Source organism: Oncorhynchus clarkii, chromosome 27, assembly GCF_045791955.1.
Source record: "Oncorhynchus clarkii lewisi isolate Uvic-CL-2024 chromosome 27, UVic_Ocla_1.0, whole genome shotgun sequence".
Taxonomy (NCBI): Eukaryota; Metazoa; Chordata; class Actinopteri; order Salmoniformes; family Salmonidae; genus Oncorhynchus; species Oncorhynchus clarkii.
The window spans coordinates 23,375,807-23,393,199 of NC_092173.1; the positions used below are offsets into that span (position 1 = coordinate 23,375,807).

At 41.1% G+C, this 17,393-nt stretch overlaps 1 protein-coding gene and 1 pseudogene across 1 annotated transcript; one reads left to right on the forward strand and one right to left on the reverse strand.

Annotated features, from left to right (window-relative positions):
- Positions 1-903: 903 nt before the first annotated feature.
- Positions 904-3,245, reverse strand: LOC139386202 (small ribosomal subunit protein eS25-like). The gene is made up of 5 exons (XM_071131678.1): positions 3,190-3,245; positions 2,389-2,484; positions 2,099-2,282; positions 1,154-1,324; positions 904-958 (listed from the first exon to the last, which is right to left on the reverse strand). Exons 1-4 carry the CDS (start codon positions 3,190-3,192, stop codon positions 1,158-1,160), a joined length of 450 nt encoding a protein of 149 aa, XP_070987779.1. The 5' UTR covers positions 3,193-3,245; the 3' UTR covers positions 904-958; positions 1,154-1,157.
- A 265-nt stretch (positions 3,246-3,510) lies between these two features.
- LOC139386024 (trafficking protein particle complex subunit 4-like) lies at positions 3,511-5,479 on the forward strand (annotated as a pseudogene).
- The last annotated feature ends 11,914 nt before the right edge of the window (positions 5,480-17,393 follow it).

Below are 17,393 nucleotides of genomic sequence, written 5' to 3' on the forward strand. Positions count from 1 at the left end.
CCATTTGTCAATAAATAACTCACTATTTAGTTGCCTGTAGCAGCTCTTTACACACATCCACTGCTGACTCCCAACATGGATGAAAGCAGAAACGCATTGGTCTCTCTTTATTCGGGATCTTTGGAACCCCCCCCAGAAGTTTAAGTTAAAAGGTTACAGTAGGGGTTATGGTTAAGTTCCAACCCTACCAGAAATGCATCAGAAACAATCCACCTTATTTGGAATACAGGAACCCGGAGGTCCTACTGAATTTAATGGGTGACAAAATTAACAAATACAGCTCAAGTGAAAGCACAAATGTAGGGTTGGGCGAGTTCCATTATAAAGGGAAGCATTGATACTAATTGAACACAACACACTAAGTGAGGTGTAAACATCCTCAGCAGTGGGCCTCCAAGGGGACGCCTCAGCCCGCTCGTCTTCAGTCCCAAAGCACCATTTTGATAGTGTAATACCGCCACAACACTTCACACCACTTAGTTTTATGTTACACGCCACAGCACTGTCCTCTCCCATCGGGATTACATTTTCAAACTTATTTGATGCAAGGGCAAAGCTAAAAAAAACACCAACAGTCAATGGCAGGGTTTGTTATTGGCAGGTCTGAGGCCCTGGATTTGGCAATGATGTTCATAGTGAAGTTGAAGTGAGTTTAAGTGTTTTCATGCAGAGGAAACATTGTGTGATATTGTAACCCCAATTTGTTCAAAATCAAGGTTTGCACCTTGTGGATATTGCTAGATCAATTGATGTGTACATTAGAATATCAAATAGAGTTGTCATTCTGAAACTAGATTCACAGATCTCCAGCCAAATGCAATCGAGTGTCAACTCATTCAAGCTAAATGATCTGGAGCTACATCAGGGAGAATATCACAAGGAATACAAAAAACGAAATGCAAATCTCTTTTAAGAATTTTATTCACCGTACATCACATCTGAACACAGGAATCACAACCTGAAAAAAAAACTGGATTTTAGATGGTATTTATAGCATAAGTCCTCCAACCTGCTTGTTAATATGTGTGTAACATGTTCAACGCCAACACATTAAAATCAGGTAATACCAGCAATAGTGAATTGCAGCGAGGAACATTCAGTTTGTTCCAATATAATGTAGGCTAGTTCCATCAGGACTAATATCATAACATACCAGTTTATGCTTTCTCTTCCTTCTCTCCCTTCTCTCCCTTTGCTGCCTTAGCTGCCTTCTCAGGCTTCTCTGGCTTGTCTGGAACCACAACACCACCCTCCTCCTCGGGACCCTTGGTGTTACGTGTGTAGATCACCTGCGATCTGTGTTTTGACACCAACTTGATCATGCCTAGAGGGGTGGCAGAATGGAACGTGCCATTTATGTTTTACAGATATTGAAATACTATGGTCCCACATTACCAACTCACCCAGAAAAGTTAGACCCACTCACTGCCCTGACACAAGTTAGGACAATATACACAACACTTGATGCTGAAAGAGCAGAGGTTACAGTGCCAGTCTTAGTAGTCACTGATCAGCGCCAATGTTTACCAAAATGATGGTATTTTCCCCCCGAGGGAAGACTATACTGCCGACAGGGGTTAAAAGTGACATTGATGGGAACAGGACTTATGAACATTACAAAACATGTTAATTTTGCAAAGAGAGTTGCAAGTACGAAATATTTAGTGTTCCATTTGGATGGCAAGCGAGAGGAGTGCTAAACATCGGTATATGTAAGTGGGGCTTACTGGCTTTGTAAAAGTATCTGTACCAGTTGGCTCTGTGGCAGACCTACAAGAGTCAGTGCCTTGTTGAGTCAAACTGGGGTTCACTGTAGCAAAGCTCAAAATTGAACCAGATCATTGTCCTCAGACTACTGACACAGAGTGTAGCATGCCAAAAAACAACACTATTGTAGATAAACATGACAGTAGTGTACCAGCAGTCCATTAAAAAGAGTGTATGTCTATTCTGACAAACATGTACCATCTGCACTTTGATGTTAGGGCCCTGTCTTACATAAAGTCAGATTTGGCTACCCGACTACTTCTTAATTTAAATCAAGTTCACTACGAGTAAACACTATGGTTGAGAATCAAGAGCAGGGGTCAGGGTTTACCTTTGCTGAGCAGTTCCTGGAGGGCAGCCCTGGCCAGAGACCCTCTGATCTTTAGCCTCTCGGACACAACTGCTGGTGTGATGAGCTTGTAGTTGGGCACTTCCTTGTTCAACTTTTCATAGGTGGCCTTGTCGAAGAGGACCAGGTTGTTGAGCTTATCCCTCACCTTTCCCTTGGACCACTTCTGCTCAGAGTAAATGGGAGAAGTTGCTCACTCCTGACAGTGCAACCATTTTATGACACCAAAGGAATAAACCCCCAAGAAGAGATCAATGGATATCAGGACATACCTTCTTCTTGGCTTTGCCTCCGGATTTGTTGGCTGGATCCTTGTCCTTTTTGGACTTCCCGGAATCCTTCCCCTTCCCCTTGGCGTCTTTAGGAGGCTGGAATAAGCCACATCACAGTACCATTATCTAACTGATGCGGAATGAACCACCACACATTTCCCAAAACTAGCAAACTTCTGCTGGTAATTTGTAAGTGCACTATAACGTAACGTCAGTTGGTTTGCTAATTCAGATAGTCACTAACGTTAGTCTATTAATTGGAATTTAACCAAATAGGATATATGCCTGTGCATATTTTAGTAGTGTCTGTAAATGTAGTTGGACCTAAATTAACTAGCGACGGCCTAGTTACAGGCTAACAACTAGCCAGCTAATCAACAACCGACTCCAGTTAAACCAAGTGGTCTAGACTCCAGCCAACCGTGGTCTGCAGAGAACTAGCGGACAGTTTGCATAATCTGATTAATTGATACATGTGTGGGAAAGGTCAGACTATGAGATATCTACACATTGGGACATAAGACAATTGATTGTCTGCAACATAAACCGATGGTTGGCTGATCACGCAGTGCACCATCAGCCGCAGGTCAGCTAACGTAGCCAAGCCAGCTACCGTTAGCTAGAAAGCATGGCCAACTGGAATCGTAAAGTGAGCTATTCCATCCATAATCATGGTCAGAACGCTGCGGACAAATAATATTTTCCACCTACCCATCCCGATCTATCCAGAATCTGAACTTTTTCGAGTCAAATATTTTTTCCGCCCTCGAATTTAAGGAAAAATCACGCTAAAACTCTTACCATGATGTCCCACCGTTAAGATGTCGGAGTGAAAGGAAGTTCAACCCGTGCACGAGCCCCTAAGAGAACCCGTACATGTGGATGTGGAAGTATGGTTCTGGGAAATGTAGTTTATTCTTGCTATACTGTTTCTATAGATTGGTTTTAGAATGAATAATAAACAAATCTGCAAAATAAATATAGATGCCATATTAAACAAAAATAATAATACGAATGAACACGCATGTAAAGTTATCTCTGTTCAAGATTATTTTAGATTTTGTCTGAAATATTTCCTGTCACGTGACAATTCTGTCAGCTGTGCGGAAAAAAAGGGCAAAGATGGCGATATTCAGTGTGTATGTTGTAAATAAGACTGGGTGGATTAATTTACCAGTATGACAATTATGTACACAGAGCAGAAGCAGAGAAAACATTCAGATATCCTTTAGATTTTGTGTTAAAGATCCACGATGAGAAAGTTGTTGTATCATTTGGTCAACGCGATGGAATCCGAGGTAACTGTCAAGTGATCGCATCAGTGCTTACAAAGTTGACATATTGATAGCTGGTAGTACATGTCATGGCTGGAACTCCAATGTTGCATTCTCTATGCTTCTATTTATTGTTAACATTGTGCACGCATAATTCTATTAATCTAGTGGGCAATGCTTTACTGTCCATCAATGGATTGGACGTCAACGGTAAATTCACGGCGGATGGGAAGGAGATCATCGAATACTTGAAAGACTCAACAAACTATCCGCTGTCCATACTGTTCGGAAGGGCTCGCTTGAGCTCCAATGAAAAACTGATGCTGGCTTCAATGTTTCATTCGTAAGTAGTTACACTTCTCAGGTGATTACAACTGTCAGCTCTGACATGAATAAATCCTTTGGTCTATGGTTACATTTGCTTTTCCATGATCTTGCTACATGTTGTGTTGTACTTTTCCTAGGTTGTTTGCTATTGGTTCACAGCTGTCCCCTGAAGTTGGCAGTGCAGGAATTGAGATGCTGGAGACAGATATGTTCTGCACTGCTTTCAGACACTCACTGGTAAAGCCATGCATTCAAACACTGCTATCAGTCTCTGTGTGTGATGCCTACATGCAATGCACTTGTTTGAAAAATGAAATCTGCCTCAGTGTCAACTTATTTTTCAGGTATAAAGTTCATTGTGCTGACAGACCCCCGGCAGTCTGGCATTGATGCACTCCTGAGGAAGATTTACGAGATCTATTCAGACTTCGTCCTCAAGAACCCCTTCTACTCTTTGGAGATGCCTATCAGGTAACTTTCACATGTCAAATATCTGCCCTCTGTCACATGAGTCTCTATCAGTTATCCATTTCATTGATTAGCAATCATGGCAAGATATATATTGCCCTCTCTTGTTACAGGTTTGAACTCTTTGATCAGATTTTTAAGGATGCATTTGAGATACCAGCTTTATCTGCTAACTTTGGACCTGGATCTTGAGTAGGAACGAGGATTAATTGCTCCTGAAATGTTGTTGTTGAACCAATCATTGAATTGTGTTTGTTATGACTGGGAAGCTACAGTACAAGCATATGGGTCAACATGTCTCTAAGCAGTGCTGCTATTTCAGAACTAATGTTGATTTTTTTATTTTATTTAACTAGCAAGTCAGGTAAGAGCAAATTCTTATTTTACAATGACGGCGAAACCCAGACGACGCTGGGCCAATTGTGCGCCGCCCTATGGGACTCCCGATCACTGCTGGTTGTGATACAGCCCGGGATCGAATCAGGGTCTGTAGTGATGCCTCTAGCACTAAGATGCGGTGCCTTAGACCACTGCCTTAGACTGCTGTGCCACTCAGGAGCCTTGATTAACTTGTATATGATAAGGATATGTTCTACTGGGATACAATGTAAATACAGATTTGAAAAACAAAATTGTACATACTTTAAGAATGAACACCATTATGTAATGTTTTCATATCTCATCTATCTTTTCAATGCAATCATTTAGAAGTAAAGATAAGCACAACATAAGGTATTTTATTCAAGTCTTTTATCGAATCAAAAAGATTGCACCCATATAAGGAGATGTGTCAAGTGCCATTTTCAGAAATGAACCGTACATTAAAGTGCCTTGGTTTCGAATGATAAGATTATGCTCAAATTAAATTCATATTGACACACATTTTCAATAATTAAATCTTGGATCTATTTTAAGCCATGAGCATTGAAAATAGTTTTAAGTAGCACAACATAGTTGATGTACTTGCACCTGAATACTGTCTTAATATATCTTCAGTAAAAATAAATAATCCCTGGATCAACTCCATGTCTCACCATCTCTTAAAACAAGAATATACAGGACGATGTCTCCTGTCAATTCCAAAACACTTCACAAATAATATATCATATTATATATATATATAATATGAAAATGTACATTCTTATCCTAAGTTTCCCATATTGGCAACAGAGAGTTATGAGGTGTAATAATCAGTCCGCCTTCCTTGGGATGTGACCCATCTTGGTTCTGATGGTCCTAAGCAAGCAAGAAGAAGCTGATGGTAGTGACGAGACAGGTGATCTCTGCTACCCAGAAGGCCATTTCCCAGCCGTGGTGCTTGGCGATGGTGCTGAATGGCAGTCCAGAGCAGAAGCCACTAACTGATAACAATACAGGGATGTCAATTAGGCGGGTTCTCATAAATAATAGGATATACAGATTTAGTCATTGAACTACATGTCTGGTACTGCTAGTAAAGCCAAGACATTACACAAATATGTGTGAAAAGCATTCATTAGAATTTGAGACGATTAGGTTGAGATAAACCTACTATTAGCCATTAGTGCAACGATAGCATGTGATGTTCCACAATAGTTTGAAGGAGCACTCTTTGGCTATCACGCCAAACAAGGCTATTGGTCCGTAAGATGAGAAGCCAAAAGTAACCCCCAAGAAGAAGATCCATATCAATTTATAACATAAAAAAAGAAAACCATGAACTAACAAACATAGACTGATAGTGTACTGGCTCTGAAAGGAGATTTGAGGAATATAATGTCTTTACAATACCTTTGGGCTGTCTGGAGTGACAGTGACCCGGAATAGATACATGGAACCAAACATCCCAGCCATCATGGAGATCAAGAGAAAATGACGGGGGTTTCCATGGCTTTTCATTCCTTGCTGTACAAAAATTAATATAGTACCTAACAAACACTGCTTTGATTTTTTTTATAGATCTCTGAATTAATAATGTATGATGCCACTGTCAACCCACTTGTGCCACAGCCTTGTCAGTGAAGTATCCTGCAGCTAAACTGCCCAACAGGCCTCCAACCTCCAGGGCACTCATGTAGGAACTGCCTGTGAAAAAGAGCTGCTTTCAGGCAAACCTAACAAGAAGCAATTATTATTGAGTTATCAACAGTAAGCTATTGCACACTAGTAAAACAGGCAGGTTAGCGTATTCCGTCATGAATCTTGTTCTGGAGGTAGTTCTGCAAAGTGGTCACTAACGGGCACAGCCACAGTCATAAAATCTGATTTTAAACCTAACCTTAACCACACTGCTAACCATAATGCCTGACCCTAACCTTAAATTAATACCAAAAAGCACATTTTTGATTTCATGAATTTTCACAATATAGCTAAATTTAGACTTTGCAGCTGGCCTACCTAAGGGGAAATTGCTGTTCTGCCTCCAGGACAAGACATGAAAATAGACGTCAACCTTCGTAAAACAGAGGTACAATGCCGGTGTTAATGTATCAGACTTCCAAACCAATGAGTGTTGACTGGCCCTTGTCCTGGATGAGGAAGAGCTGACCTCAGTCAGTGCAGGCCGTCTTCACCCCGAATACCACCAGGTAGCCCACAGACAGTAGCCACAGGTAGCGGGACAGGATGAACTCTTTGAAGGTGGTCTCATCACTGGGTGAGCCTGGTAAGGGAGAGAGGTTTAAGTCACACTAGCACATAGCTTAGAGAGTAGCTCTCGAGTGGCGCAGCAGTCTAAGGCAAATGTTTCAACCACAGAACCAAATGAGGTTAGCTCCAAGCTCTGACCTGCTTTGACCTTCTAGCCCCCCCCCCCCCCCCCCACCCCAGTGTCGATGTTGGGCAACCCCACGTTCTTGAGCTCGTTCCTGATCAACAGCAGGCAGACGAAGGAGACCACACAACAAGAGAGACCTGAGATGGACAGGGTCGTCCTCCAGCTGTAGCTCTGGGCCATCAATGTTGCAATAATGGAACCTATACTCCCAGCCAGGTTCATACTGCAGGACAGAATTGCCCACCATGTCCCAAACTGAGAGGGCTCGAACCACTGAGGAACAGAAGGGAATGACATATCATAATATCAGACTAGTGATGTGCTGCATGGCTTGACACGACTGGTGTTGAATGGACAGGGATATACAGTGCATTTGGAAAGTATTCAGACCCCTCAACTTTTTCAAAATGTTGTTACGATACATCCTAAATCTAAAATTGATTAAATCTTCTTCTTTTTTTCATCAATCTACACACAATACTCCATGGTGAATCACGGTGGTGGCAGCTGTTTTTAAGCGACAGGGACTGGGAGACTAGTCAGGATCGAGGGAAAGATCAACAGAGCAAAGTACAGAGAGATCCTTGATGAAAACCTTCTCCAGAGCGCTCAGGACCTCAGACTGGGGAGAAGGTTCACCTTCCAACAGGGCAACGACTCTAAGCACACAGCCAAGATAACGCAGGAGTGGCTTCTGGACAAGTCTCTGAAAATCCTTGAGTTGCCCAGCCAGAGCCTGGACTTGAACCCGATCAAACATCTCTGGAGAGACCAGAAAATTGCTGTGCATTGACACTCCCCATCCAACCTGACAGAGCTTGAGGATCTGCAGAGAAGAATGGGAGAACCTCCCCAAATAGAGGTGTGCAAGCTTGTAGCGTCATACCCAAGAAGACTCAAGTCTGTAATCACTGCCAAAGGTGCTTCAACAACGTACTGAGTAAAGGGTCTGCATACTCATGTAAATGTGATATTTCAGTTTTTATTATTTTAGAAATTTGCAGAAAAATTAAAAAAACTGTTTTTGCTTTGTTATTATGGGGTATTGTGTGTAGATTGATGGGGGGTGGGGGGGCTATTTAATTCATTTTAGAATAGAGTATTGTAACAAAATGTGGAAAAGTAAAGTGGTCTGAATACTTTCCAAATGCATTGTACAAAATGGTACACTGATTGACCAATCCTTTAACAGTGCAGGCAATTGATTGATACATGTCTGACAGCTTCATATCATAGGACTACAGTGTTGCTTCCTGGTCCTACCTTGCGCAGCACCCTGCCTCATGGGGGCCACCCCAGGCCCTGGCCCAAGCCATTGAGGAACCAGAGAAAACGGCCACAGTGGAGGACCAGGAGAAGGCCACGTTGATGGCACCCACCATGAACAGGCCAATGGAGAAGAGCCAGCGGGCGCTGATCTGATCCGACAGCACGCCGCTGATGAACTTGCTGATAGCATATGCCAGAGACTGGCTACTAGTGATCATGCCTGTGGGATAGTACACACAATACAGAGGCAGAACACAATGTTTTATTGATTTCGGGTACACATATCAACATACATAAAGCATCAACTGATACCTCCCCATAGGATCATTGCTGGCTTAGAAATGTGGACAGAGAATGATTCAATGAAATCAATCAAAGTCAGACCACTATCAGCAGTATCTAAACTTTGGTTGTTAATTGTTGTTTGGGACATGCAAGACAGAAACAGAGGAAAAGACAATAGTGAGGATTCTATTACCAATGTCATCTTTTTCTATCTTGATATCTTACATGAGAGAGGGCATCACCAAGAAGAAGGTCTTCCTATTGAAGTAGTACAGCGTATAGCCCACAAACATGGTCAGGCAAATTGTGCTGCGGTAGTATCCATACCCTGTGGTTGCCATGGTTTTTGCAGTGCAGAAAAGTGCTAAATAAAAGAGGATTCAAGGAGGAGGATTCAAAAAACAAAACTACAGAGGAGGGAAAATGCTCCTGTTGTTCAAGGGTGGAAAACTTCTGCAGCCAGTGACTGAACTTTGGTGTCAAGATCCACAGTGCACAGCTGTAATCAATAGTTGGGGTTAATGGTCAACTTCTCTACTCTAAGACTGATTTCCCCTGCCTTATCTGAGTTCTACAAGGGCCAAGAATGGAATGGACCTACTCCGATTCTGTTATCTCCCGCGGCTTGTTTTGTCCAACAGTCTGTAAAAAAATAATAATAATTTAAAGACACTCCTAATTCCTCTTATATACCCCCCCCCCCCCCCCCCCCCCTCCCCTCCCCTCCCCCTCTTGATCCTGACTGTCCCTTCCCGCTGGTATGACTGGATGTTATTAGTGTTCTTAGTTAATGATTCATTGGGGATTCCAAGGGTGCCTGCAAGGCCAGAGGGTGGATCCTCCTTAACCCAGGGGGTGTGTGAACAGAGATGACCATCAGCACAAAACACAAACCCATTATCACTGTGGGTTGTTCTGTATGAAAATGCATCAGTAGCTAGGTATACATCCAATTGGCAACGGATTTTCATGCGAATACTCAAATATCTGCATAAGGAAAATATGCAAATTTTCCAAACTGATTTGTTGCAGATACAAATCTGTGCGTGATGACGTAGTGCACACAACATATACTCTTCGCTTAAGTTTTCATGTACCGAATAGAAATATAAAGTTTAATGTGTTTCCATTGTAACGTCTCTCGTCGGAAGGCATGAACCAAAACGCAGCGTGGTAAGTGTTCATGATACTTTATTACTCAAAAACACTCGAACCAAAATAACAAAGTGAAAAACGGAAACAGTTCTGTCAAGTGCAGACACTAAACAGAAAATAACTACCCACAAAACACAGGTGGGTAAAAAGGCTGTCTAAGTATGATTCCCAATCAGAGACAACGCCTCTGATTGAGAACCACACTCGGCCAAAAACAAAGAAATAGAAAACACAGAAATAAAGAAACTAGAATGCCCACCCTAGTCACACCCTGGCCTAACCAAAATAGAGAATAAAAGCCTCTCTATGGCCAGGGCGTGACATCCATTGCATGTTCAATGGCAAAATGGTCTTGGCACCTGCGCTCTAGCTAACAGCTTGCAGAAAGAGTGAGGGTAGGCTGTGCTGGTAAACTAGTCTACATTTTGAGATTATTATAGGGAGAATATTTGTATTTGTCAACGGCAGTCACGAATCAATCATCTGCTGGAATCTGCTACTGAGGATGGAGTCGTAATTTCAATCACTGGATTTAATATTAATGATATTTAATATTCGATCTAGCGATTCGATCTAGCAACCTTTCGGTTAATGGCCCAACTCGGTTACTGCCGCCCCTATATATATATATCGTAATTTAAAAGGTTTCTAGACCGAAAGGTTGCTAATTCGAATCCCCAAACTGACAAGGTAAGAATCTGTCGTTCTGCCTCTGAACAAGGTAGTTAACCCACTGTTCATAGGCCGTCATTGTAATTAAGAATTAGTTCTTAACTGACTTGCCTAGTTAAATAAAAATATGAACATAATATGCTTGTCAACATAGTATATATATTTTTACCTGTAGCCTAATCTGACTGACTGTAACCGTCAATCTAATACATTCTAACAACTGATCGTCAATTGCGATATAGCTTTGATAACTTCCAATTTAATTAACAAAACATGGCCATTAATAATTGCATAATAAGACAAGGCTACAACAACAATACACTGAAGTTGTAGGTTATTTATTAAATCAGTTTGTCAGCTCCAGGTAGGCTAAACAAGTGGGACAAATTGATTTCAAATCAAATCAAATTGATTTGCAATGACTCCAGTGATATAGTAATTTCAACATATTGATTGTATTAAACTGTAGACTACAGTGGCCTAATGGAAGTTATGGAACTCCCTCGCGTGCTTCTGTTATTGTCACGTGTGCTCCCTCTCCGGCCTCTAGGTCACCAGGCTGCTAGTGATGGCGCACAACTGTTACCATCGTTACGCGCCCCTGCTCTTCATCACTCCCCTGATTACCTTCCCTATATATATCGTTACAGTTACAGGGAAAAGTCCTAAAAGAAACTGACATTAAATGCGGAGAATGACACATTTGCATCTGTTGGCCATCAAGTAGTCTATTAATTAAAAAGATACTATGTATTGGTGCATCAAAATAAATAAAGTTGCCAATATTATGTTTAAATTTTGTTTTTTTGGTTGCCCGTGTTACCGACCATTGCTAGCTAAAGTGGGACAGTCTTATAGGCTTTTCCAATGGAGGAAAGAGATCCAGTTTACATTAGGGACCCTATACGTAGGGTAGGCAGGGCTCTGGTTTTTGTTGTACTGTTATCGTGATTAATTTTGATATTTTCTAGAGTACAATGGCACCAAACAGAACTAATAGTAGGGTGGTGGTCTTCTTTTTTTTTTAAATTTGCGTCTTCTTTAACCTCTTTCGACATCTATCCAACATATTAGCCCAACACATGATACATTTCTGAAATCTTCAAGATCATAACAACAAAGTGTGACTTGAATTATCATTGGGGTACAATTAGGACTATAAAAATGGTGTCCCAGTTTATTTAACCTGTGGTCCCAATTTATCGAACTCACACTGAAAATAGGGTTTTGGCTCAGTGTACACACATGAGTGTGTAATACCGCCTGTGAATATGACATCAACATTTGCCCTGTTTGTGTGATTTAGGAAATATCTTGAGTATTTCCTAAATGTAGCTATTATGTGTTGGGCTAATATGTTGGATAGATGTCGAAAGAGGCTACAGATGACAGAAATGCAAAAAAAGTTTTCCACTTTTTCTGAATTCACCCTATTTATGACCCATACAATAAGTAAGGGTTAATTAACGAGGGGCTATGCATTCTATTGAAAATAATGAATGGCAGAGAAGGTGTTCCACGACGTGCTAGCGGAAATCTCCCATAGGATAACTTTGGTTTACAGGTTATGCTCTAACTCTGCTTACGTGCATGCGATTTGCAAAATTCCTTTTGCCATGTGTTCAGGGCCACTGGTACCTCTCCAGATATTGATATGATGAGAGTACGCGGTCCCCTCCATATCCTAAAAAGGAAGTATGAACCTGCAATATATCATATGGCCAATGCCATTGTACCATTTTGCAATTGGACAGCCATCAAGTCAGCCATTTAAAGGTCCAAATCATCATAAACAGTCAAAGGACAGCACAATTGAATTGTATTTGTACTGTACAGTATCCAAGTAGTGGACTTTTTGAGTTTCAGCACTTCAACTACGTGTCCAATTTGTGATGATGATTGCCTGTTGTAATATATTTTAAATGGACAGTGTACATTAGACATATGATACAGATGATGCAATCTCTATTGCACTCCACACTGCCTTTTCCCACTTGGACAAAAGGAATGCCAACATGAGAATGCTTTTAATTGACTACAGCTCAGCGTTCAACACCATAGTATCCTCAAAGCTCATCACTAAACTAAGGATCCTGGGATTAAACACCTCCCTCTGCAACTGTATCCTGGACTTCCTGACGGGCCGCCCCCAGGTGGTGAGGGTAGGTAGCAACACATCTGCCACGCTGATCCTCAACACTGGAGCCCCTCAGGGGTGCATGCTCAGTCCCCTCCTGTACTCCCTGTTCACCCACGACTGCATGGCCAGGCACGACTCCAACACCATCATTAAGTTTTCTGACGACACAACAGTGGTAGGCCTGATCACCAACAACGATGAGACAGCCTATAGGGAGGAGGTCAGAGACTTGGCCGGATGGTGCCAGAATAACAACCTACCCCTCAACGTAACTAAGTCTAAGGAGATGATTGTGGACTACAAGAAAAGGAGGACCGAGCACGCCCCCATTCTCATCGACAGGGCTGTAGTGGAACAGGTTGAGAGCTTCAAGTTCCTTGGTGTCCACATCACCAACAAACTAGAATGGTCCAAACACACCAAGATAGTTGTGAGGAGGGCACGACACAGCCTATTCCCCCTCAGGAAACTAAAAAGATTTGGCATGGGTCCTCAGATCCTCAAAAGGTTCTACAGCTGCAACATCGAGAGCATCCTGGCTGGTTGCATCATTGCCTGGTACGGTAATTGCTCGGCCTCCGACCACAAGGCACTACAGAGGGTAGTGCGTACGGCCCAGTACATCACTGTGGCTAAGCTGCCTGCCATCCAGGACCTCTACACCAGGCGGTGTCAGAGGAAGGCCCTAAAAAGTCACTTTAACCATATCTACATATACATATTACCTCAATCAGCCCGACTAACCGGTGCCTGTATATAGCCTCGCTACTGTATATAGCCTCGCTACTATTATTTTTCACTGTCTTTTTTTACTGTTGTTTTTATTTCTTTACTTACCTATTGTTCACCAAATACCTTTTTTTGCACAGTTGGTTAGAGCCTGTAAGTAAGTATTTCACTGTAAGTATTGTTGTTGTATTCGGCGTACGTGACAAATAACCTTTGATTTATTTATACAGTACCAGTCAAAAGTTTGGACACGCCTACTCATTCAAGTGTTTTTCCTTATTTTTACTATTTTCTACATTGTAGAATAATAGTGAAGACATCAAAACTATGAAATAACACATGGAATCATGTTAGCCACCCTTTGCCTTGATGACAGCTTTGCACACTCTTGACATTCTCTTAACCAGCTTCACCTGGAATGCTTTTCCAACAGTCTTGAAGGAGTTCCCACATATGCTGAGCACTTGTTGGCTGCTTTTCCTTTACTCTATGATCCAACTCATCCCAAACCATCTCATTTGGGTTGAAATCAGGTGATTGAGGAGGCAAAGTCATCTGATGGAGCACTCCATCCCTACATCCATCACTCTCAAATAGCCCTTACACATCCTGGAGGTGTGTTTGAAAAACAAATGATAGTCCTGGAGGTGTCCTGTTGAAAAACAAATGATAGTCCCACTAAGTGCAAACCAGATGGGATCGCGTATCGCTGCAGAATGCTGTGTTAGCCATGCTGGTTAAGTGTGCCTTGAATTCTAAATAAATCACTGACAGTGTCACCAACAAAGCACCCCCACACCATCACACCTCCTCTTCCATGCTTCATGGTGGGAACCACACGTGCCTTCAGAAAGTATTCATACCCCTTGACTTATTCCATATTTTGTTGTGTTACAGCCTGAATTCAAAATGGATTCAATTTATATTTTTTCTCACCCATCTACACACAATACCCCATAATGACAAAGTGAAAACATGTTGTTGTTTTTTTACATTTTGGCAAATGTATTGAACATGAAATACAGAAATATTTAATTGACATAAGTATTCAAACCCCTGAGTCAATACATGTTGGAATCATATTTAGCAGCTGTGAGTATTTCTGGGTAAGTCTCAAAGAGCTTTGCACACCTGGATTGCACAATATTTGCACATTATTGTTTAGAAAATTCTTCAAGCTCTGCCAAGTTGGTTGTTGATCATTGCGAGACAGCCATTTTAAAGTTTTGCCATAGATTTTCAGGCCCATTCAAGTCAACTCTAACTAGGCCACTAAAGAACATTCAATGTCATCTTGGTAAGCAACTGCAGTGTATATTTGGCCTTGTGTTTTAGGTTATTATCCTGCTGAAAAGTGAATTTGTCTCCCATTGTCTGTTGGAAAGCACACTAAACCAGGTTTTCCTCTAGGATTTTGCCTGCCCTTAGCTCTATTCCATTTTATCAACAACAACAAACTCCCTAGTCCTAGCCAATGACAAGCATATCCATAACATGATGCAGCCACCATCATGCTTGAAAATATGAAGAGTGGTACTCAGTGACATGTTGTGTTGGATTTGCCCCAAACATAACACTTTGTATTCAGGACATAAGTTAATTTCTTTGCCACATTTTTTGCAGTTGAAAACAGGATGCATGTTTTGGAATATTTGTATTCTGTACAAGCTTCCTTATTTTCACTGTCATTTAGGTTAGTATTGTGGAGTAACTATAATGTTGTTGATTCATCCTCAGTTTTCTCCTATTACAGCCATTAAACTCTTAACTATTTTAAAGTCACCTTTAGCCTCATGGTGAAATCGCTGAGCGGGTTCCTTCCTCTCCAGCAACTGAGTTAGGAAGGACGACCTGTATCCAAAGTGTAATTTAATAACTTCACCATGCTCAAAGGGATATTCAATGTCTGTTTTTTTTCTTCTTCATTTTTTTGAGAAAATCTCTCTGGTCTTTGTGGTTTAATCTGTGTTTGAAATTCACTGTTCGACTGAGGGACTTTGCACGTAAATGCAAGCGTGGGGTACAGATATGATTATGTTATTATTGCACACAGAGTGAGTCCATGCAACTTATTATGTGACTTGTTAAGCTAAGCACATTGTTTTGCTCCTGGGGTGAATTTATTTAGGCTTGCAAAAACAAAGGGGTTGAATACTTATTCAATCAAGACATTTAAGCTTTTCAATTTTTTTTAAATAATTTGTAAAAATGTCTTAACAACTCCACTTTGACTTTATGGGGTATTTTGTGTCTGCCAGTGACACAAAATCAAAATTGAATATATTTTAAATTCAGGCTGTAACACAACAAAATGTGGAAAAAGTCAAGGGGTGTGAATACTTTCTGAAGGCAATGTACAATACATTATAATTTTCCCTGAATTTCATGCAATTTGTTTTCTGCTGTTTACCTCTATCGTGAGTCCACGTTTCCTGTCAACATAAACTGCCGCCCACTGGGCACACATTGGTTGGATCAACGTTGTTACGTTGAACCAATGTGGAATCTACGTTGAATTGTCTGACGTCTGTGCCCAGTGGGCTATTTCTTTCAATCTCTGTACACCAAACCCGATATTCGAGTCAATGACCACGCCACCACATACACCTTCTATCGAAAATGCAATGAACTATGTTTTGTCATAACAACGGTGTGTTACATAGTTGTTGGGTAGTCTAATTTGCAGAGATGAGGTACTTTAGCGCCACTTAGTGAGCACAAAGTGTGATTGCACCACCTCCACCATACAGCAACATGCATTGCACATACTGTATATAATATCGCACATGCTGCATGCATGCATGTACTGAAGCCAAATATTATTTCACATGGTATCAAAGCACATCTGATTCACCTTGATACAAAGTATCCAAGACAAGAGATGATTAATATGGCTTATGCCAAAAAGGACACAGAGGCCACGTACTCTTCCCCTGTTGAAGATGGGGGTTTCCATGGATACTCAACAACAAAACATCTCTAATTTTTAGGGACATGCCAAGCACTTAACCCATAATAAAGACCGAAAAATAGCTAACTAGGTGCTTCACAACATTGGATAATCGTTGTGTTATTATAATGGTTACATTCCTGTCAATATTATAGCTGTTATTTCTTTCAGTTGATGAGAGTGGACGATTTTTGAAGATCATCATGGTAAGTGGAATCAGAGAGGCCCACAATCTTGCATGACCTAACATACACTACCCGTCAAAAGTTTTAGAACACCTACTCATTCAAGGGTTTTTCTTTATTTTTTTTTACTATTTTCTACATTGTACAATAAAAGTGAAGATATCAAAACTATGAAATAACACATATGGAATCATGTAGTAACCAAAAAAGTGTTAAACAAATCAAAATACATTTTATATTTGAGATTCTTCAAATAGCCACCATTTGCCTTGATGGCAGCTTTGCACACTCTTGGCATTCTCTCAACCAGCTTCATGAGGTAGTCACCTGGAATGCATTTCAATTAACAGGTGTGCTTTGTTAAAAGTACATTTGTGGAATTTCTTTCCTTCTTAATGCATTATAGCCAACCAGTTGTGTTGTGACAAGGTGGGGGTGGTATACAGAAGATAGCACTATTTGATAAAAGACCAAGTCCATTTTATGGCAAGATCAGCTTAAATAAGCAAAGTCCATCATTACTTTAAGACATGAAGGTCAGTCAACACGGAAAATTTCAAGAACTTTGAACGTTTCTTCAAATGCAGTCGCAAAAACCATCAAGCTCTATGATGGAACTGTCTCTCATGAGGACCGCCACAGGAATGGAAGACTCAGAGTTACCTCTGCTGCAGAGGATATGTTCATTAGAGTTAACAGCCTCAGAAAATGCAGCTCAAATAAATGTTTAAGTGACAGATGCATCTCAACATCAACTGTTCAGAGGAGACTCTGTGAATCAGGCCTTCATGGTCGA

Coding starts and splice junctions, on each gene's coding strand:
- LOC139386202 (XM_071131678.1), bottom strand. Junction 2,283..2,388: donor GAGGCAAAGCCAAGAAGAAG/GTATGTCCTGAT, acceptor TACTCTGAGCAG/AAGTGGTCCAAGGGAAAGGT. Junction 1,325..2,098: donor CCAGGAACTGCTCAGCAAAG/GTAAACCCTGAC, acceptor CCACCCCTCTAG/GCATGATCAAGTTGGTGTCA.